The sequence below is a fragment of the Lipophrys pholis genome (genome assembly GCF_963383615.2).
Source record: "Lipophrys pholis genome assembly, chromosome: 14".
Classification (NCBI taxonomy): Eukaryota; Metazoa; Chordata; class Actinopteri; order Blenniiformes; family Blenniidae; genus Lipophrys; species Lipophrys pholis.
In genome coordinates this window covers 4,378,208-4,401,258 of record NC_137633.1, presented here as the reverse complement: position 1 = coordinate 4,401,258, position 23,051 = coordinate 4,378,208, and the positions used below count along the sequence as shown (strand labels likewise).

The following is a 23,051-nucleotide window of genomic DNA, read 5'->3' as shown; positions in this document are numbered from 1 at the left end:
GGGGAGCCCACAGACCAATTGCTGTGCCACAAAACCTTTGACTTTTTTTATTTTTTAATGTTTTCGCTAAGAATCGAGTAAAGAGTAGGAAGAAAGATCAGATCAGTACATCACAGATTTTGATCTGATCTCTCTTCGCTTGTTTTCAATCATTTGTCCAGTTGTTTTGTGAAGGTTCAGACGGGATTTGTTCAAAACCTTTTCTCTGGCATTCTCTCAACGGTCTTCTTTTTCCTATTTTTGTGGACAGAATCGGTATTTTTGTTCAAGCAATCTACAACCCATCTACATTTCCTGGAAGGCTGCTGATTGTGTGGCTGTCCACAGACTTCCGAGGGGTGATAATCGTGCGGGCTGAGAATAACAGCTGCCCTCTGCTGCACATCGCCCTGAAAGTGGCCACTCCTTGAAACACACACTACGCTAAAATCTTGTGCTCGGAGGCGGCGTGCCAGCTGCTGTTTTGACTCCTTTGCCCTGGGTGGCACGTCGAAAACAGCAGTGACAGTAAAACAGTATTTATGTCGCCGCTGCTGCTGCTGCTGGAGATCAGCTTGTCAACGATGATCTAACTACAGCAGGCAGCTGGGAAGCAAATGTTAAACGCTCCCTCCTCTCCATATCCCTCAAGGATTTTCCCGCCTCAGACTTGTTTGGCCGATAAGCCGCTGCCACGAGCTCGTCAAGGTCAGCAGTTATCTAGCCCCACCCCGGTATTTACATAGTGTGTCCCTCACCAGAGCCCGAGCTGGAGGAGTGGCAGTGGGCACTTATCTAAGCTGAGCACCCTCTCCTTTTCCCCTGTGAGACAAGAGCTGCACTGATATTCTGAAGGATGCAGTCTGTGACGCCATCTGCTGGCTGCAAGCAGTACAGATTAAGAGTGACCACATTTGCAAAGAGTGATGTATTTTAACACAGCTTTTGGTATATTTTAATTACAGTTATTCCTGGGGAATGTAGTTACCCTTTTCACTTGATCAACTACAGTGTCATTCTTCAATCAGAGTCATGTTGCTTTTAAAAGTGTAAACCATCTTTTGATGTAGTTTACAACACTTACTGCATTGAAATGTGTAAATATTGACTTTTGATACATTTAGTATTTCTATAGATTTGAAACTAGGATTATTTGATTTGTGTAAATTCTAGTGTTAATGTCAGTCTGGCTATTAAAGTAACCTGACTGTGTCTTTTTGTCCTTCTGTTGTTGTATGTGGGCTCGCTGATAACTTGAATTTCTCTCAGGATTAATAAAGTAAAATCTAGGCAAGTTAGCGTTTAATTCATACCTGCCACACAACAACTAAGTTTAAGTATTTACATTACTGTCAAGTGTATAATTTATTAATTCATCCATCCATCCATTTTCTCCCGCTTATCAGTTTCCGGGTCGCGGGGTGGCAGTCTGAGCACTGTCACCCAGATCACATTGCACCGATTAAGAACCTTTCCTGTGGGTGGTGAGCCCATATATCAATTTATTTGTAAATTGTTATTTATATTCAAGACACTACGAAAAGTAATTCAAGGCAACTCAGGCTTCAAACCTTAACACACCTAGCCAATAAAATGCTTCAAATTAAATGAAAAAACAGTAAGATTGAGATTTTGAGACAGTAGAAATTATATTTGAATGGCCTATTTATGTCGACCCAACTGTTTGAATTGTTTAAGACTGTGACTTGTCTAAATATGCCCTAAATATATTATTCAGACAGTCCAAATAAGACACGCAAAATTTCAAGGGATTTGTTTTTTAATGCTTAAAGAGGTCATATTATACTAAATTCACTTTCTAATAGTTTTCCAAAAGTAATAAGCGTGTGTTGCTCCAACCAGCCAATCAGAAATCAAACCCTATATATAGTGTCATTGGGGGTTGAGCCAATCCCAATCAAGGTAGGCCCTCCCTTTGACTCCACCCACAGTTAGGCAGCTCTGCTCTGGCACATGGCATCACGAGAGGAAGTATTTCCTCCTCTTCCTAAAATGGGCATGTGTGGGCGGAGCCAGTCCAGCTCAAACAGACACAGCCGATTCTGAAAGCAGCTCCTATGATCCAATATTCAAATTGAGGATAATCAAGGAAAAGTTGGATAGGGAGCAATGAACTTTGAATACAGGGTTTTGTGGACCAATAAGACCACGTGAAAGTGTTGAAAAGCTGCATAAAATGACCCCTTTAATAATGAAATGAACCAAAACATTGGTTTTAACTTTCAAAACATTACAGTGAGGCCAAACCCTCCCTATAAGTAATACTACTTCTATACTGCTACATAAACAACTATGAACAATCACAATAAATGCAATAGTTTTCAGCTCCAGAATCTACAAAAGTGTGTAATTTCTGACTCTTTGATCCCACAATGAGAGCCATGGTGCTTAAACACAGATCGAGTACAGCAAAGAAAAGTGGAACTGTTCAATCCAAGTGGTCTTGTAAATCAATCATACCTCACCAGTTTTAAGTCCTTGTAACAGGTGTAGCTGTGAATATGCGCCTGACCTCTAAAGCCCTACTGCCATATGTACACTTTGAGGGTTAGTCCGTCAGCCGGGTGATGGCAGTGCAAAACGGGAATACAGAAGACCTCATTGTCACAGTTGCTGATAAGGAGAGAGATTTTTTTTCCCCCCTCCTCTGGTGAGAAGTCACTAATCACCAACAGCAAAGCCTTTGATTCCCTTCCCCTCTGCAGCTTCGTATTATTCATACACAAGCTCAGACGCGTTCCCGTAACAGGGGTAAAAGACAAGTCTTTATCTTTAACCTTGGGGTGGTGTTGAAAGAGAATTTGCATGATACTATGCAGATGCGCGGAGTGAATCAGCGTTTTGTTCTCCCTTTCATCTCGGCCGTGAAAAGCCACCTTCAAAATGGCTGCTTCCCCAAACCAGCGCCGCGCTCCCGCCTTTTTTTCTCATGCAGCTGAGGAAGCGAGGGGATCATTAGACATCAGTATCTGTTTGTCCTCGCTGTCACCGGTTCATCACCCCCCCCCCCACCCCCCCTTTTCTCTACCACTGCATCCTCCTCTTTTCACTCTCTGCCCTAAAATGGCCCTGTGGCTTGTTGTGCACGCTCATCTCCTCATGATGCTGCTTTCAGTTTGTCTCGCAACCTAATTCTCCGTCTCCTTGTGTGCCATCAAAGCCTTTCCCCCCACAATACTGAAGTTGGGCTGACGTCTATCATTCTCCAGAAGAGTGTAAATATGATAGAGAGCAGGAGAGTGGAGCCTGACTGCGAGGCAAGACCTTCACTGTAAAATTTAGATATTTATCATGGTTTTACTAAATGATATACAAGAGAAAAGAGAAAAAAAAAACAATTAACAAAACAGGGCTTTATATAGTTGCTCTCCAATTAGTAAAAAATTATTCCTACCAACATTTTAACAAAAAACAGTAATCAAAAAATAGCATTGAGTAAAAGGGAGGGTACATCCTGGTCATTTCAGTATTTACTTCTGTCAAAATACTGTAATCACATAAAAAATCCACAAATACTTTGACATCTAAAGAACCTGAGAGGTGAACATAACGAAAAAGACACAATAGGAAAGTCAAACACCGCGGTAACAAATACAAAAGTCTCAATAGGAGTGAAAATGCAAGTGTCTGTTTGCCGACTTACTGACGGCAAGTTGGGGCAAGAACGTTTGACAAGAAGTCTCCACAATGGAATTGGAATTCCCTCAAGGTTCATAGAGAATTAAATGGTCTTCCCGGAGTGGATTGAGAGGTGAATGCACAAGAAAAACTGTTTTGTACCCTGGGAATAAACTGAAATACAACAGCTATCTCCAGACAAAGCTTGCCACAGAGCAGAATAAGGACAAATATAATTAAAAAGAAGGGAGTCATATAAAATAACTTTTAATGATATATTTACTCGCCGGTAGAAACAGCCAATAATCTGGTGACAATATGATGTCAATATTAGCTCGAATTTGGTTGAGCTTTTTTTCTTTATTTTAGCTGTGCTTTTTTTTAAGAGCCATTTTTAGCCAAGAGCTAAATGTCCATTTGAAAATGACTGTATGTGTAAATAAAATGTAGGTATAATTTTGCCAAAACTTTCAGGGAGCCACTACATGTAGCTCCAGAGCTGCAGTTCCCAGACCCCTGGACTAGATGGGCCACAATGGTGTGGAAAGGAGATTTAAGTGACTTTGAATGTGGCATAGTTGTTGGCGGCAGATGTGCTTGTCTGTGTATTCGTGAAATTTACACACAAAACAGAGAATGACTTGAAATAGAGAAAATATCCAGCTCTCTGGGCCAAAGTGTCTTGGTGGTGCCAGAGGTCAGAGGAGAATGAACAGGTTGGTTCGAGATGATAGAAGGGCAACAGTAACTCAACGGACCAGTCTTCAAAAGAACCTCTCTGTCCGCATAACACAGGAATCCTTAAAGCTGATTGTCTACAGCAGCAGACACTGAGACTCATTCAAATTGGACAAATACTGGCTGACGTGATGAGTCTTGATTCGAATGTTAAAGGCCTAATCCTTCCTGCCTTGTATGAACAGACACAAGGCTTCTGCCTTTGATGTGGTAGTGGAAGAAATATTTAATATTAATTGGGCCTCGTGCGACTTCGAGAAAGAAAAAAAAACAACATGTTAGAAAGTTGTTGAACATGGCGATGAGTCACCGAAATCTCTATCCTGAGAGAGAGCGAGAGAGCGAGAGAGAGAGAGAGAGAGAACTATGACTTTAAGCTTTCATCAGTTCAAACAATGAGGCAGCTGGGAATCAATTTGCAGAAACAGACAAACATCAGCTTTTCGAGAAATGCCATTTTCAGACACTAACAGAGTAGAAAGGATATCCACTACATTGGCCTGAGTGTATGATGGGATGTTGATCTTCCTCTATGAGTTTGAGGCTCAATTACTGTTCAATTATTCTTTTCCCAACCTAAAGCCAGAATGCCTCTCATGTGATGCAACGCAGGAAGAAATGTCAGCATGTTCAATGCGGCAGACTGTTTTGAAAGGTTTGAGGGCTGAAACATGAAGGCTTGGTTTTTTTTTTTTTAATCACAACTATAATAGACACTGACAGTAAGCAGTTCTGGAAGCAGATGAAAAACTGAATAAATGTGGCCAGTATTGAGTGTCCTTATCTTGTCCTGACGTGTTCTGCACATGCTTCCAGTTTAGCGTGTTCATGCTGCATTCAGCAAACAAAACGTTGCGGGACAATTTGTCATTCGATAACTGCCATTTACACATTTAATTGCATACGTCCAAAATGTTTCAGGGCCACTGTGCATCTCAATTACGAGTATGGGGGTGAGCAAACATCAATAAAATGCATGCTGTCTGCTGTTTTGAGTTTGGAGCCGTCGTGTACTTTTCACAGCTGATTACACAAAGGCACTGAACCTGCATGGTGAGTTTATAGTGAACTGTTACAGGCAGAGATTTAAAAGAAAGAGACTTTCTGCTGCTGATGGAGACTCACTGTCCTACCTAGCAAACCAATTCTGGCATGTGTCTGGCAACACTTTTGATAAAAACTTTAGTGTTAAGAAATGAATGATGTTCTAGTTTTCCCAGTGTAAACTAAACGTTGGGAAACCCGAGGGGAATCTGATCAACGCCAGCATGAGTTACTTTCCTTTTAAACACTGACAAAGACAATCAAGAGGAGGATGAATATATCATTTCATTAAGACATACTTATATTTTTCAAATATAATATAGACCCAGGGTGTCAAACCAAGCAAATTTCAAAGAAAACTGTTTTTTTTTTTGTTTTTTTAAAACACATTTCTTAAGATTAGCAAACACAACATAACACTGTGGCCCGAGCTGAGATATCTGCTGCCTGGCAGATATTGCCAGGGTCATTTTGTATAAACATGCATGATGCAACAGTAATAGGAGAATTTTGACTTTTTATTTTTACATTTCATACCTTCACATTACAATACGGTATTTTGCATCAGAAGCTTTCATTAAATTTTACTTTATGTTGAGATTATAGTGATTTTTGCAACCGACTGTTTGGTTTTGTAGAAATATATACATATTCATCACTTCCATTCTGTGTCACAACAAAGAAAAGCTTTGGAATTTAACTTTTGAGGTTATTATGGCACTATTTTGCTGGTCTGGCCCACTCAGGAGGAAATAGGCTAAAATGTGTTGGGATGATACAGACAAAACATTTTCTCCTAAACAAACTTCACTGTAAAACCACCAGTGAAGACAGTCACATTCTGACTATAAAGCCTGATCAGATTTTGTTGTATGGTTTTATTGCCCATGTATCCTAACAGCTGTTAACAATAATATACGACCTGGGAGGCATTAGAATTCACAGCATGAGAGTTGAAGCTCTGTGAACGTCGGCTTCACCCTCCCACACTTTGAAAACTCCTCACTATGTCAGACAAAACTCTCGGGCTGATGTTCGACGCAGTGAGGAGCCTCGTCTTCAGGTTGAGAGGACTCGCCGTGGAACTCTGCCTAGCGCGGGGCACAAAAAGCAGTCCCATCTACTCCCCTCACTGTTCCACCTCTCATTTGGCAGACTTGGTGAGTGCTCCCATGCTTGTTCTGTGATACACTCTAATTGGCTGTGAATGGCCCCTCGGTTCGCTCAGGGAAGCCTTTGATGAGCCTGGAAGACTGGCTGCTTAAGTGGCTTTTGAGTGAAGCTCTTCACGAGGGGCTGAAAGCGGCTCCGTTGCTCTGCTGAGCGCTGAACACAGAGCAACGCGCTAACAGGAGGAGGAGGAGGAGGAGGAAGAAGAGGAGGAAGACATGCAGAAACAAGGGCTCATTAGACGATAGTGGTTATTTGCTTGCAGTTATAATAAGAGTACTTTAGTCTGAAGGTCTATTGGTGAACAGGACACATAAAACAGACAAATCAAAGAAAGAAAAGCTAGAAGTTAAAACCTGAAAAGGAGAACGAAACACTAGGCGATGATAGCTATGTCATGAAAGGAAAGTACTGATGAGTTTTATAATCATGAAGGGGCTGAGGGAACTGCTACGCCAAGGACGTCCTTCTCTGTCGATGACAGAAGAAATCGCACTGTAATGAAGAAAATCCCGAAACGCCTGTCCGACAGATCAGAAATACTCTTCAGGAGAAGCTGCTCACAGTCGACTTTGTGGATAGAGAGGCAGGTTCAACATCCGAACCAACCGAAAGGAAAGACGAGATGAACTTGAATCAGTGATGACAACAGCTGAAGGTGTTGAGAAATGATGAAAAGAGTTTGACTGAAGGCATAACAACTAGTTGTGACAAGTACTTTTGCTGTCATTGACGACTCATGATGGCAGAAGTAAAATCAGTACAACTTCAAGAAATAAGTGTCGTCACTGCCGGCAGAAGAAGTGACAGCAAGACTTCTTGAAATCCAAACCATGGCAGATTCCCAGGAGGATATGGACGTGACACTCTGCAGGCCGCCATTCTTGTTATTGTCCAGCTGCTCGTACATGTGCAGAAGAGCGATTTACAGCTTTTTTGTAATCAAAATAAGTGCAGCTTTGTGGCGTACGTATATAATGGATTCATGGCATGAAATTATCACTCAATGCTGCATTACACCAATGACCCCCCCCCCCCCCGCCAAGTTGTGTTTTTGTACATGTACCCACATGTGACAATACAAACTACAATTTGTAAAAAAAAAAAATTTTTAAAAAGTTAAGATTCCCAAGTACAAATCTCAGAATGAGAACAGATAAAATATGACATTTATTAAAAAAAAAAAACATGTGATCCAATGTGACTGATAATAATTACAGAGTTCGAATACTTTCTGAATCATCTGGAAAAACTTTTAAACTAATTCTATAGTCATCGCAGTGATGACAGTATCTTTAGAAGAACAGTGTTTAACATGAATCACCTTCTTCCAACATTCGAAAGAGTGGAGAAAGTCATCGGCGGAGCTCTCAACGATCGGTAATAACTGTCAGTCGTGGTCTAAATAGGCGAATAACACAAATGTACATGATTTGAGCTGTATTTCCCTTCCTCTTCTGTGGGTGAAAGAAGCCAACTGCAGGTGGAGATAGGTGGCATAAAGACACTAAAGCAGCGTGGAGCCACAGCTCTGTCGCTGCACTTCTATGACTTCATAATAATTAGGAGGTAAGCCTCCACTCTGTATTAAATCAGCACCATGCATTAATTCTAATCAGCATGTGTAGCCAGGCTTGACCAGGAGGGCCCGAGGGGCTGTACAAACTCTGGGCCTGTGTGTGTGTGTGTATGTGTGTGTGTGTGTGTGTGGTGTGCACGCGTACGTCCAGCCATGCTGAACCATGCTCTTCAAGGTTCACTGCGGGTCTCTTGCCGCGGCGTCGCTCCCGGTGCACTTTTTGTTGGGGCAGGTGGTCTCTGACCTTTCCTGCAGCGGGCCTCCTGAGTGAACCTGACTGAGCCGTGGCCTTTCATCGCACACCTTCACAAATTACTCGGCGCGCATCGGCTGACATTTACTGTTCTGAGCTCCCGACGGCGGGATTTCCCCCAACAAATACGACACTGTTCGCAGATTTAAGCGTGAATTAAAGCGGATTCGGACAGAAATGCGGTACACGGGCCACATGGCTTTGCAAAAAAAGACTCAGTACAAGTGAACATTGCGCTCGCCACTTCAACTCTATTGGACAAGCAATGCAGGCTGAGTAGACTTTATCAACCAAGTCTGTGCTCTCAATATCACTTTCATTATCTCTCTCTGGGTTCGTGAAACACACAGGAAAAACAAAGGAGAAAAAACTGTTTGAATATTTCCTTCTGTGTCAGTGTATCAGGAGAGAGAGTGACAATATAATTAGTCGGAGCAGGGCGAGCAAGAGTGGAGAGAGACATTTGCAAAAAAGAAAAGCAAGATAGAAAATGATGTACTTTGTCAGGTACTTGTGACTTTGAGGGGGAATAATTTGCTTCGAATGATAAACCGATATTGAGTGAAACAATGGCAGTGCATCTGCGTGTTAGTATATGTAGCAGCACAAGTTGATAATCTCGAAGCTTCGGCTTAACAAGGCCAGCGTGGCAAATATCAGCCTGGGAGAAGACGCGTTGAAGGGCAACTGGGGAGCTTGAAACAACCCAAAAGTCGCGGTAAAAATAATCTGCAAAGTGGTCGGGGAGGATGTGCACCACAAGTGTTTGAGGAGCAATGATTAGGAGATAATGACTTTTGGAACCTTACATTGATAAAACCAACAGATATACTCACCAGTTCTTAGACTTGCCCGTGTTTATTTCAAAAATACAATGACAAAAATAACTCATCCAACAAGGTCAATTAGGCGGCCATATTGGATGAGGCATGATGAAACTTTTTGGTCAAATTTTGATTTGAAAATTAAAATTTTTCCCTCAGAAAAAAAACTCTGGTGCCTACAGACCTAAAGGTTATTTTAACCTGTTTTATACTGCCCAAGTCGGAGATTGTTAGTGAATACGGTACCTACAATTTTTTTTTTTCCCATTGAGTTGACTGGTAAAAGCAAATGTTTTTCAAACAGCCGTCAAATAAGACTAAATTTACCAATATATATATATATAAAAAAAAAGATAAATGAGCACGCAAAAAAAAAGATAGCTCAAACAAGCATTGTTTAAATGCAAATTGTTTTCTGAGAACCTATCGCTGTGGCGCAGAAATCAAAGCCAACAAAGTAATTCTGTATTTAATCCCATGTTTTCCGAGAGCAGCTTTGTTTAACTCTTTCCTGATTGCACTTTCTGCCAGACAAGAGTTGAATTCACAAGGTGGTCATTTATGATAAATCACAACATGACTTGCAGATTCACATTACGGCAAATAAAAATAATTTCTTACAGTGAACCAGCCGGGAACAACTGCAGGATTTATTTTTTTCTCATCTAATCTGATCTATGGCCAGATTCTGGACAGCTCCAACCATCACCATGGTAACCATCTCATCCCCATGTTACTCGGTGCGAATATAGTAATCCCAGTGATAATCTACCTTGGATTTGGTGTCCATGTACTCTTCGGTGCCATACTCCACGTTTTTTAAAGACGTCAGGTAGTCGTAGCTGATGACCGCCGTCTGCAGAAGAATAAAAGGAACATGTCGTCAGAAAAAACAGAAAGAGACCACTGCCACTAGGTGGCTAAAAGCCATTTTATTTTGATTTCCCCAACACAAATGGACTTAAATGTACAGTGTGCTTCGCTGACAGATCTTTCCCTCAACATATTCATTTCCCTCATGTGCTTCGGAGCAAATATCTCCCTGAAACATTTCTGGAGCCGACGACGAAACAAGAGAATTGAAGAACCAGAATAGTCGAATGGTGCAAGAGGGAAAATTATTTGTGATACAGACGGCAAACTCAAATGAGAGGTAGACACCCTGTTTAGACAATCCGCTAGAAATGGTAGCAGCTATGCATGCAAGCAGCAGACACTTTGAGAAAAGTTTAAAACTGCAGCGAGCTTGTCAAAGCACTAGTTGATGTGTTTTGGTACGGCAACCACACACAACGAGAACGGATGACAGGTATATATGGTACCGCAGCAAATGTCGCCAAACGCAGCCAGCTTGCTGTTTTCAGTTGAAAATGTTAAGTGAATAGAACGAGGCATCATGAAGGCACTAATGTCTTCTTGATGAATCTGCCTGAAGGTGCTTGTCTGCTCTTTTATTTCTCCTTTTCTTCAGAATTCGACACGATTCAAAAAGTATCTTCAGTTATACATAGTAATGACTTCACACGGTTTCCATTATTTCAACAAAAATGTGGCATTTACGTTATTTTCATACAAATTTTACCGGGCACTTTGATTGTGGTAAGATTTAAAAGACATTTGTTTATATAGAATGTTTAATATTTGATTGTGAGTGGCTGAAGATAATCCACACGCATACTTGAGCCCAAATAGTAATATTTTTACACAACTAATTGATTAAACCAAGTTTGTCTTGACTGTGAATATGCAATATGTTGGCCCAAATGTCATTTTCTTTTCCCTCGTCATGCAATGATTCAGTTTGTTTCCTATAAATTAATAATAAAGAAAAATGTGTTGCATTCATTTGACTTGCTAAATGGGAAAACATTGATCAAAAACATTCATCAACATCATTTCATTCCTTACAGTTTTCACTGTGACCAGCGATTTGTGTCACCGGTGGGGCTATTAACGGGATTAAATCTAAATAACATCAGAGGAGGTCAGATCTACAAAGATCTACTCACCGTGTTAATCTTACATCCAGTAAAGCTACTTTACTCTCATGTCATCAGATTATCGTCCTAAAGACCAACAACGAGATAACAGCTCACTTCAAATCGAGTGAAAACAAGCACCGCCTTGCATTCTGGACACTGGTGAGGAGCCGGGCGGCGACTCACCGTGGCGGCGGCTCGGCCGAAGCGAACGACGCTCAGGTCGTTGATGTCCAGCTGCCGGTTGTGGAGGTAGAACCCAGAGGAGGCGAACACCGCTGTGGCCACGGTGGAGACTTTAAGGAGCCGACCAGCCATGAGGGCACTGCAGGAGGGAGACCAGGGTGCAGGTTACGCCCAGGACAGGTCAGCAGTCCATCACAGAGCAAGCAAAGAGGCAAGGAACGCAATTCTATGGACTGTGGGTGGAAGCCGGAAGAAATACTGGGAGAACACGCAGACTTCTATCCATTAAGATTCCTAGTTGTCAAACGGAGGCTGAACAGATCCCAACCTGATCAAATTCATATGCCAGTATTCATTCACCGACATGACGTCACCTGCTGGCAACAGGAAAGATCACACTTTACACTTTTGTGTGCTATTATTAGCCGCTTAACGGCATCAACTTAACTTAAATGTGGTGACGCATGTCGGAAGGTGCCGATGCCTTGCCCTGAAAATTGTGAGTTTTTGTCAAAGGTGTCCGTGGCGTCTCGCTGAACTTTGACGCTTTGCCACTATTTTTCGATACGCGATACGCCTGCAACACACCATCGCACCACATCCCAACGGCTACAAAGAACTACGTTTCTACGTTTGGATAAAACAGGCCATGCTGAAAAAAAGTCAAAAGGCACGGCTGTGGCAACCCCCTGCATTTTGAAGGCCTTCGGCATCTGTCGAAGCGGATCCATTGTTAGAACTGGACAAAATGGCGGTACTGTGACATGTTGGAGAGAGACTGAAATAAAAAAAATAAACTATGATCTGACCGCACAAACATGAGGAGCAACTTGTATTTCCCTTTAAATTAGGGCTGCATGATATCAGGTGAAAATGAACATACGTAACCTGCTGGTCGTAATGTAATAACATCCTAATTTGTGAAGAACATCAATACTCACACACGACCCTGGAGTTCGCAGGGTTACCCGGGCCCTTTCTTTTGCTTGTTTCGTCATCATGCAGCCTTGTTTTATATCAAGCAGTCCTTAGCCTCTTTTTTTTAATGCAAACCTACCAATTTGTTTACCTGAATCATACCCCTGTACAGTGACACAGCCTTTTTCGCCCATGCAATGCTCTCCCACTAAAAGAATTTGATACGGGAGACTTTTCCAAACTCGACAAAAGTTTTGTCCCGAAGACTCCTCGACCTCACGTCAGTCTTTGACGCCCCAAGTTTCCGAAAGGGCAACGCTTGCTGAATAGCATTGTGATAAGCAGACATCAGAGCCAAGGAAAGCGCAAGCTCTGCAGAAACAATTCATTCATTTGAATTAGACGAGACATCTGAAGACACGAAGGGAAGCGTATGCCCTGGATGTGGACTGGAGGACGCTGACCTTAGAATACACCGAATTCACATTCAAAGAATTAACGGCTTCTTTTCGTGCACCAGGGACCTACCTTCTCCTCTTAGATGTCAGCTTTTAGAATTTGTGTCCTATAATAAATCTCAGATATATGCACAGAAAAGTAGAATGACCTCAACTTCCTCGGTGGAAACTAATTCACTTGGTAATTCGACTTATCAAAATGACATGATCACTGCAGTTACAACCAGTATTACAAGACTGGCGCTTTGTGACATCGTGACTGATCCTGCTGGAAGTAGTCGTCAGAGGATGGTAGCTTGTACTCATGCAGAAATGGGTGGCACAGTTGGTACTAAGGAGTACTAAGCCAAATATGCCACAAAGATCTCCCTGCTATTTAAATTACTCAAACTGTCAACACAATGAAGGTATGGATCCATGCTGTCATGTTCTCGGAATAAAATTCAGACCTGATTATCTGAATGTGGTAGCAGAAATCAAAATGTGTCCTCTGCATATAGAGGTGATCTTCTGTATAAATTGGTCAGAACAAGGGACTATCAATATTTGCATTGAGGTACCAGCACTCAGATTACTCCACTTTGATTTCTTACATTGGTTGTTTTCTCTTTCTCCAATCACTCCTTGTAGACACTACAAACATGTGCAAAAGAACCAGAAGATAATTAAACACTCTTCAACCATGTTCCGTCTAAATTCACTTGAATCACCTTAATTCCCCCAATTTAATGCTCGGTTTGAAACCGACACCATCACCACGAGCCTAAATGCTTTGCTGTGATTGGCTGAGAAGACAGTTGCTTTCAATTGGTGAACATGATGATGTGGATTATTACATTACAAACAACCAGAGTCTCACGCGGCTCCTGAAACAGGCTCTCGTGACCAAGGAACGAGGAAGAAGACAGCAAAAGGTGCTTGAAACACGTTTGGCGTCAGGTTATCTCACATTAAATCCCATTTGTAGAGGAGGACACTAAGTTACAGGGTAAGTCTGTGACCTGAACACCACACGTGTACCTGTGTGTTACACAATGACCGGGCAGCGTTTTGTAACCCGCGTGTTTTAACCGGAAGACGACCGTCAAAGAGTCACCCTACACGTAAAAAGATTTAAAGGGAAGAGTTTAAAGCGCTGGTGTCCTTACCAGGCTCTGCACCGCACACACCTCAGCCGTCTGCCTTCCACGCACACTCACCGGTTGTGTTTTGGTTTTGACCTCTTCAAGAATCCACGCCGTGCGAGCAAAGCATTCTGGGTATTGTATTTCTCCGTGGGATGAGCCTGAAAACGAGCGCTTGATATCGAGTTAAACATGTAGCGTCAAGTAAATATACTGCATTTACGTTGTTTTTAAATACGTTTCGCGTGTGTGTGTGTTGTCGTGCAGTAAACGCACACGATGACGGTCGCGCGTTATATTGGGTATTAAAACTACACTTCCGGGTAAAGGTTGTGACGTTTGACACTTACGTCAGAGCTTTACGTCAAAAACCACGCAAGAATTTTCTAAAAGGAAAAAAAAAAGGTGGACCTGTCACAAAACTAATTAATTATTGAGCAAATTATTGTGTGGGATTCAAATTTCTTGTAGTTGTAGGAATGAGCTAAAAGTGAAGAAGAACAGGTGTTTCACATCAAGTCTACATCAAGGTCATTTCATTTCACAGGCGCCATGCAGCTCAACTTTCGGCCCGTCAGTGATATTATCGTAAATTAACATTTGAATGGTAATGATTCCAAACGTTCCCCATTTATTTTAGTGCAAATAAAGCACAAGTGCATCCTCAAAGTGTCTGCCCAACCATCCATCTTCTAATAACACTGTGTCCTGTTCATGATTGTGGGCCAAACATTTTTCTTTTTCAAATTTTTCACCATTTACAAGGTCATCAGACTAGAGTAGACAAAACCTTACACAACCTGCAATGTCAAAGTAAACTGTTCCTGGTCAAAGAGGAGAGCGTTCAGCATGTTTTGAGGCCTCTAGGCCTCTAACAAGAGAGTAGAAGAATAATATTATTGAACATTAAAGCATTTCTGGGCCATATCGTGTAAAGTATTCTCTGCTGAATGAAGAATTAAATACACTTAAAAATTTGATTTGAGGTTTTTTTTTATCAATGAGAAAAAAATGTGTCACATGCATTAAAAGTTGTAAAATGAAAGAAAATGGACAGCTGGGAGCCATCTCACAGTAACTAGAACGCTAATGCAAAATGTGTGACATCATCACTGATTATAGGCAACCCATATAAAAATCTAAATATTTTAAAGAGTACAAGGCAAAATAAAGTTGTATTTCTTTTTTTTTTTTTATGTTACTGCCAATAAAAAGTCTCAAATGTGTGTACAATTGGTGAATCAATCAGAAAAATTCATGTAAATTATTCATATTTTCCCAGGACATGCGAGCCTCATCCAGTAAAGACACAATTCTTCTGTTGATTTTAAAAAATTACACCCATCAGTGTGAGTATGTGACAGACTTCTAAAATATACTTTCATCCATAGTCAGTTGGGATCAGTTCCAGCCTCCCAAGATGAATGACTGTCATGGTTAAACGTGACCCGAAAGACTCATTATAACACAATGATAGTGAAGAAAAGAGGGAGAGAGACCAGCTGTAAGGGACAAAAGTTTATTGTAACCCTACAAAAGACACAGGGTGAGAAAGAAAAATACAAAACAAAATAAAATTATAGAAATGAAAAGGAAAAAAAAAAAAAAAAAATCTCATTCTTGTACAAGTCTCAGGACTATCCATCATACACGGACCACAGTTTAATTATTCATATTTTTAATATAACATTTTGTCATAATGCTGTGTGTACATACAAAATATAGCAAACTAAATAAGGCAAATAAATAGAGGTACAATTTACAGGAAAATGGAACATTCCTCACTGGTTTCATCTTTTTTTTTTTTTTTCCATCTCAAACATAAAGAATGGTGTACAAAATGCATTTTTTTTTCCAACTGTACATCATTCGGTGGAGGATATTTATCTTTTTTTTTTTTTCCATTTTTTTTTTTTCTTTCCCAACCATAATAATACTGACGTCCTTACAACCACACAACCTCTGATGCGACTTCACTCAGGTGCTACGAGTTGTGGTGTAACAGGCGCGTTCCATTTCACGAGCAATTTTCTGTTAAAGGAGGGAGGAGAAGAAGAAGAAGAAGAAAAAAAAAAAGTATAACCACGTCACACTGTGTGCACCCATGTTTAGGCATGCAGGTCGACGCCAAGTGCATGGAACGACAAAAACATGGTGGTGACAGGAATATAAAAAAAAAAAAAAAAACTGTTTTCTTTCTTCCTTTCTTTTGTTTAAACGCAGCTTGGAGTGTCACCTCTTCAATTGCCACTTCTGCCATTCAAAAGACTGACTATTAATGCGTTTCCAGCGGCCCAGCCGGAGTCCCAAACCTCACTTACTCTCCACTCTCTTTACACACCATGTTTGCTTTATTTATTCATATATATATATGGTGTGTGTGTGTATGTGTCTGTGTGTGTGTATATATATATATTTTGTAGCACCACACTTTTGTTGCACCCCTGTCATTCCGGGAGGGACCCGAGCCCTCGAAAATGGCGTTGCAAATGGAAATGTCCCATCGTGTATATATATATATATGTATATGTATATACATATATATATATATATATATAAAAAAGTGCATTGAACAAGCTACTAATGTCCTTTTTTTTCTTCCGATTTCCACCTTTACACTCCAAAATCAGCCAGTCAATGGCCAAAATAACACAACCAAACATGGGGACGAGACAAACACGTGTTAATACTGTTGCAATGCTTCCTTCCCGCCCTCCCAGTAAAATCATCTGCACTGCAACGCAGGCTACAGTTAGGAATCCCTGCAGGGAGTGCCACACAAAGGATCTGGTAAAGTCTGAGCAGAGGTTGGAATGAAGAGTCACTTGAATAAACATGAGACGCTGTTTGTTTTTTTGTTTTTTGAGAATAAGCAATCGGGCATCGTTTCGTTTGGGAGCATCTGTGCCGCCTCAGGAATAAAAACATTCTCAGAAATTAAAGCTGCGGGGGGAAAATGGGAGGACAAATCTCAGTGATGGGCGTTCTGGCGGAGAACCAGTTGTGTTGTAAAAAATGGATTCAAAGTGCAGTACGCGATCTGAAGCCACCAGATGGCGCCATTAGTCTATTAAAACAGTCCACTTCAACAGCCGCCACTGAACCTTCTGGTTTTTGGAAAGCTCCACGCACTACAGCACAGTAACCGGGATGGTGCGCGTGTGGAAACAGGATCTGAGGCACTTAAAGGTGAACATTTGCAAGCTGACTGAGAAATTGGCAGAACGAGGGACAAACTGGGATCGTCTTTGTATTGTAGATTCATAATTGGTCATTTCAAGTTCCCAAAAAATAAACACTCAACTTGACCGAAAAATGTAACTGGAACTTAATGCTAGTAAAGAACTGAGACAACTGTGTGATTACTTTCTGGATAAAAGCTTGAGCAGAGAGAACCAATGGCTTTTTGAGCAAATCTTGTTAAACCCTTGTTTGACCCTCAAAGAATGGGCTTACGCAAGAGATTACGGCCCTGAAAGTGACCGATCTTCCTGCTACGATCCTGCACACATTACTCCCAGTCCTGTACTGTACTGTGCTGTAGTGGACGGAATGACTGAAATGACTTAAGTCTATGATACCCACAGTATTTCTATGTTTGTGTTCTTACCAGACTGGAAAGATTTCCCCTCATTATTAGCTCGTTCTGCGTTGGACTCATTCACTGTGGCAAATAACTGTATGACATTCAATCTTAACTATAGTACTGGCCACTTCATGATGCAGCCAATGGTTCAACTTATATAAATACATTTCATTAATACAGGCTTCAGTATGTGTTTTTTTGTTTGTTTGTTTGTTTTCTCAGAGGCTGTATATCAATATAGACAGTGATTCCCTCAGAAAAACGAATGTAAAGCTCCCTCTAGTGGCAGGTTGCAGTTTAGTACGAAATCACAAGTTTTCTGTGCGGGCAGATGAGCTGTTAATGTATGAGTGAGACCTTCATGCCAGTCAGCACTGTGCGGATCTTTTTTGCACACATGATTACAGCAGTAGAATCCAGGCTCTCGTTTATAAATCCTACTATGGCAGTGCCGTTGATATGCCCAGGTTTGATTGGTACTCCTCGCTTTCAATAGTCGCGTTCAGACCTGACACTTAATGAATAGATTGAGGCAAAAGAAAGGGTGCAAGTCAATCAGCTGCACACCTGAGGGAGCCAAGGGGAATACATAACCTCAGATTTACTTTATCGCAGCACCACTTGAATGCAGAATCCTGGACTTAATGAAGCGTGTTGATGACTTCATAGAGTTTTTGGAACATTGTACCATGAAACGATCACAAATTAACATGAAAACTGACATTGTATTAATTCATTATATATCGCGTTATAATATAACTTAATAAAACGTGATGCCATGTCATGATTATACAGTTAAACTTTGCTATATTTCTCTTAACCGCGCTATAATTTAAAACATCACCATGTTTGCAAGTATACTAAGCCATTATGTGATGAGGTAAAAAAAAAAAGAACTGTTTGTGTGACGCCACATAACGTGAAAATGTAAATGTCTTATGAGAGGATACTGTTATATTAACTTCTGTTCTGCTGTTGTGGCAGCTTCTATAAGAAGAGAGAGACGTGCCGTCTGTATTCATAAAGAGCCTCTGGTGAATTGTGAAGAGTTGTGTTCTTAAGCATCATTAAAACAATTTTTTTAAAAATCCAAACCTCATCACGGAAGCCTTTTCCACACTTTCCAAGTGACGCATCGTATCTGCTATGCGATGAGCCCGAAACCTAATTAGGAGTCAAGGAATTTATTTAATCCGTTTATACAAACGAGGCCCGTCCTCCAGGTAATATGGCTGAGTAGTTACTAATGCAGTCTGATATGGCTCGTACAGAGTGGCAGCAGAGCAGGGAGGGCTTTGTAAACTAACCGCAGATTGTGCCTTTCACTTTTATTTATGGCCGTTTTCTCTTTATTCTCTTTGTTATTAAACCCCCCCCAAAAAAAAAAAAACCCAGAGAGGACTCTGTAGTTGGCTTGTTGACTTTTAAGTGTTTTTTTTGTTTTTTTTCCTTCTTGTTTTTAGAAAAGCTACAGTGCAAACGAGACATACGGGTGTGAAAAGGGCGAGCATCTTTTTTTCTGTTTTCTTTTTTTTTTTTTTACACAAAGCGCAAAGATGTATAGAAATTCACTTCAACAGCAACGTGAACTTGCAACACCAACAAAAGGATGCATTGTGTGTACAAAATCCCAAAAATGCCAAAACATAAAAAAAACCTCTACATCTTTGCAATTAGCTTGTCTGCATCTAAATATAAATATATATCAATGCCTAATTGCAGTAAGTCGTTTTTTTTTTTTTTGTTGTTGTTGTATTAATACATTTACATGTGTTTTCTCTTTGCTTTGGCACTGGTTGATGCCAGAACGATGCTGAAACACACTCCAGGGCGTAGGTGAGCCATAGTCATCGCTTTTTGTCGGGTGGATGGAGCCGAGAAGTCGTGTTTTTTTTTTTGTTTTGTTTTTTTTCCCCTGCAGGTCGGGGATGTACGACTTCCCTGGGAATGCTGCGGGAGACGGAACAGGAGACAATTGGGATGAATTGTCCTCTTTAGAAGCTAAAATCCCACGTTGTGAATCCTTCGTCGCTCTTTCAAGGAGCTACAAATCATTTCCGGGGTTCACCGGCTTTGCGCCGAATCTTGGCAGTGAATGAAGTTCTTGAACATTCTGCGGCGGGGGAAACCTCGTTTTTTTGTTTTTTGTTTCTTCTTGTTTGGACTGTGGAGGTTCTATTGCTGAAGTCTGACAAAAAAAAAAAAAAGAAAAACGATCTTTCCAATCCGTTCGGTTGGCCTCACGTCTATGTACAATGTGACCGTGCAATCTCGACATCCTTCGCGTTTTCGAGCCAACGTTGCAACCCCCCCCCCCCCCCCCCCCCCCCCCACACTCCCCCCACCTGCAACCAGGAGCTTACAGCGGAGCACCAAAGGGGAAACTAGAAAGGGAAACAGTGGGGTGATGGACAGTGGGAACCTGGAGCACAGTGTGAGGAAGGATATAGTCGATAAACGTTGGATAATGTGTCACAGTGGTCCGTCCATCCATCCGTCTGCGCCCGTCCGTCCGTCCGTCCGTCCGTCCACCCACCCTTCGCCTTGTGCAAAGTCCAGGATGAAGGACTTGGAAATCTCTTTACGAGACCACCCAGAGGAAAGCGTTGCATCGTTCACTCGTCCAGTCCAGCCGTTATTTACATACTTTCCAAAGTGAGCCATCGCTGATCTACCAACCTCAGCACAAGGTGTTCTCTACGCCGCGGCGGAATATCAGGCGTCTGTTTTTACGTTGTCCTTTTGTTTGTTTTTTTCTCCTCGCGTTTTCCCCGCCTCCGACTTAGTAATTGACCTTGGTGACGGCCCGCTCCCTGCCGCCGCCCTCCACCAGCTGGTTGACGGAGCGCTTCCGGCCCCGCTTGAACTTGTTCAGGTCCTTGTCGAAGACCTCTCCGGAGCGCAGCGCCGAGACCAGGTCGTCGAACTCCCCGCTGACCTCGTCCGAGGCGCCGCTCTTCTTGGCCCGCCGTTCCCGCTCCCTCTGCTCTTTCAGCTGCGGGGGGGGGAAGAGGACCCGGGTTATCGCAGAGAAAAAATTTCCTCCGAGTCGTTTCTCACGGTTACTCTCGTTGTTCCACTCACCATCGCTTCCATCCGTGCCCGCCTCTCCTCCTCGTCTTTGCGCCGCTGCATGTTCTCCAGGTCTTGCCGCGCTTCGCCGAACGACTGCAGGAAGGTGTCGAAGATCCCGAAGAACTCGTCGGGCTGCATCCTGCCTTCGTCCTCCCCAAAGTGCTTCAGAGATTTCGTAAACTGTGAAACAAAAAGTTTTAGTCATCCACAAACGGGGTACATTATCTCCAATAATATAAAGTTTTAAAACCTAAAGAAGCGGGGAAAAAAAAAAACCCACAATACTAGCAGAAGAGACACTTTCACAGTGGAAAGACAAAAACTAGGATGCATAAACACTTTGCGGTATCATTTTACTGACGGACGCATTTTGGCTGCATGACAATCACACAAACAAAAACAACTCAACCCTCAGGAGGAAAAACAACCACAGAGATTGATTACACAACCCCTCCATGTTTATTCGGACCCCTGGGGACCGCAATATTTATATTCGGAAAAATATAATCTGTGATGTAATGTGGTATGTTGGCTATGTGTGAGGAGGAAGATGAGCTGGATGGACCAGAGGAAGGACTTTTTTTATCCAGAACGCTGCTGTTCAGGTCCAGAGATTAAATATAAGGCCACATTGATCTGAGTGACACCTAACAATAATGCAACGATGCATCTTTTCTGTACCAGTGCAGTATGCAATATTGATGTATTATCTGTTTTGTCCATTCGAAGCACAAATTACATACTTGTTACATCAATTTAGTAAATATTTAAATCACTGCAGGACATCATAAAGACACGTTTGAGATTTCTGAACAGTTTTTTCCCACACTTACTTCATGCTTCCTGCAAAAATCTTACATATTTGAAATCTAAGTGCTTTTGGACCTTAAACTAAACCAAATATTATTCTAGTCATGTCACCAAATGTTTATTATAACTCTCCAATATTCTCTCATCTGCTTGTGAAAGCCCACATCAAGCATATATTTTCCCTGGCTTCTCTAGTATTTGTTTTGTTTTAGTTAGTGATTCATCGAAATATTCAAATTATGGTAATTTACTCCATCAGTCATCTGATTGTATAAAAGAAAAACTATCGTATCCTCGGTCTACAATATGGAGAAAAAGAAAAAAAAAATCACCTTCACATTTCAAATGCAACAAAAATCTTATTTTTTGGCAGCTGAATTATTATGATCAAATCTGTGTAAACTGTACAAATTAAATCTTCAGTATGGATCTCTGAGGTTCATCGTGTCCATGTGTAATGATATAGTGATGTTCCATCGGGTCTGGATGTTTTATTACCTGAGCTTTGGCCCCCCGAGTTCTTATTGTGCATCACGTAGGATGAAGGAACACGTGAGTCTGCATATGCATGTTTTCTCAAATTCATCTACCGCCATGCATGATTAATGTTCAAGAAAACTGCAGGAGAAAACACCCACACAACACGCACACACACACACACACACACACGAAAAGGAGGTAGAGAGTGACTGCACGACTTGGACACCGTATGTCCACCCGGCTCTGCTCAAGCTGTTCAGAGCTCCATGCCAGCGCGGAGCCTACGGCCAAACCCACTCCGCATTCCTACACACTCAGCTCCGTGCTGCAAGTGTACAGCAGGACGCACAGACACCGGCCCTGCCAGCGTCCTCAGACCTAATATTACACATCATATTCCACAGATTGGTCGGGGACGGGTTGTCTCCAGGGACCTGAGGGGTTTGCTAAAACAGATCAGACATGAGAGCAGATTTGGGGTTTTGATGAATACGGCAAAGATGGTGACATTTGTAGGGATTAAATCTTCCTCTGACATAACTGTCAATCCTGCGATGATAAGTTAACATGAGTATTAACCAAGAGGGCACCGACTATCGAGCATAAAATGAAATGGGAAAACCAGAAGAAGAAAAAACAGCAGGAAAAGAAAGACTAGAATTTTGAAAACAGCCTTAAAAATAATGTCAAAAATGCTCAAAACGAAGTGTGAAACCGTTAAAAGCAGGTACAAAAACACCTGAAAATGAAACGTTTACCATCCTGAATTGTCATTGAAACTGCATAAATGCAACATAACACACAGTTTTTATGCATGCATTATAATTATATACAAAACTTTAAGCTGTGTTAGCCTCATTTCGAAACATGTTTTGCGTCACAAAAATGACCTTTTTTGGGCATAACAGTTGCAGACTCCTGCACTAGGGCCTCCTCATTTTGTAATATTTAATAATAATAATACAATCTAATTTCTTATTCACCATATCACTGTAAATAAACTTCCTAAATTTGGGAGTTGTGCAAGTTTTAAATCCTGCCCATGTTGCAGAATCAACCAATTTATTGTTTTTTTTACTGCTGACTGGCAAATGCAGGCAATTCCCACCTTGGAGGTGCTGCTAAATGGGGCAGAGAATCAATACTGAGTCAGAAAATGTAGATTTGTTGCAGTAGTTTAGTAGTAACAAATATACTGATAAAACGTAC

General features: G+C 41.5%; 2 protein-coding genes across 3 annotated transcripts in view; both read right to left on the bottom strand.

Moving 5' to 3' along the window:
- adck1 (aarF domain containing kinase 1) overlaps window positions 1-13,990 on the bottom strand; it is a 65,023-nt gene extending 51,033 nt beyond the window's left edge. Inside the window, exons 1-3 of the mRNA XM_080480910.1 lie at window positions 13,916-13,990; window positions 11,392-11,530; window positions 9,999-10,082 (exon numbers count right to left, since the gene is read on the bottom strand). Of these exons, the coding sequence (XP_080337036.1) occupies window positions 9,999-10,082; window positions 11,392-11,523 (216 nt within the window). The 5' untranslated portion in view covers window positions 11,524-11,530; window positions 13,916-13,990. The remainder of the gene's footprint in view (window positions 1-9,998; window positions 10,083-11,391; window positions 11,531-13,915) is intronic.
- Window positions 13,991-19,361: 5,371 nt separating this feature from the next.
- Window positions 19,362-23,051, bottom strand: part of daam2 (dishevelled associated activator of morphogenesis 2) — a 103,757-nt gene continuing 100,067 nt past the window's right edge. For both annotated transcript variants that reach the window (XM_080479509.1, XM_080479510.1), the window contains 2 exons: window positions 20,562-20,732; window positions 19,362-20,472 (listed from right to left, as the gene is read on the bottom strand). In XM_080479509.1, coding sequence (XP_080335635.1) covers window positions 20,260-20,472; window positions 20,562-20,732 — 384 coding nt within the window. In that variant the 3' untranslated portion in view covers window positions 19,362-20,259. The remainder of the gene's footprint in view (window positions 20,473-20,561; window positions 20,733-23,051) is intronic.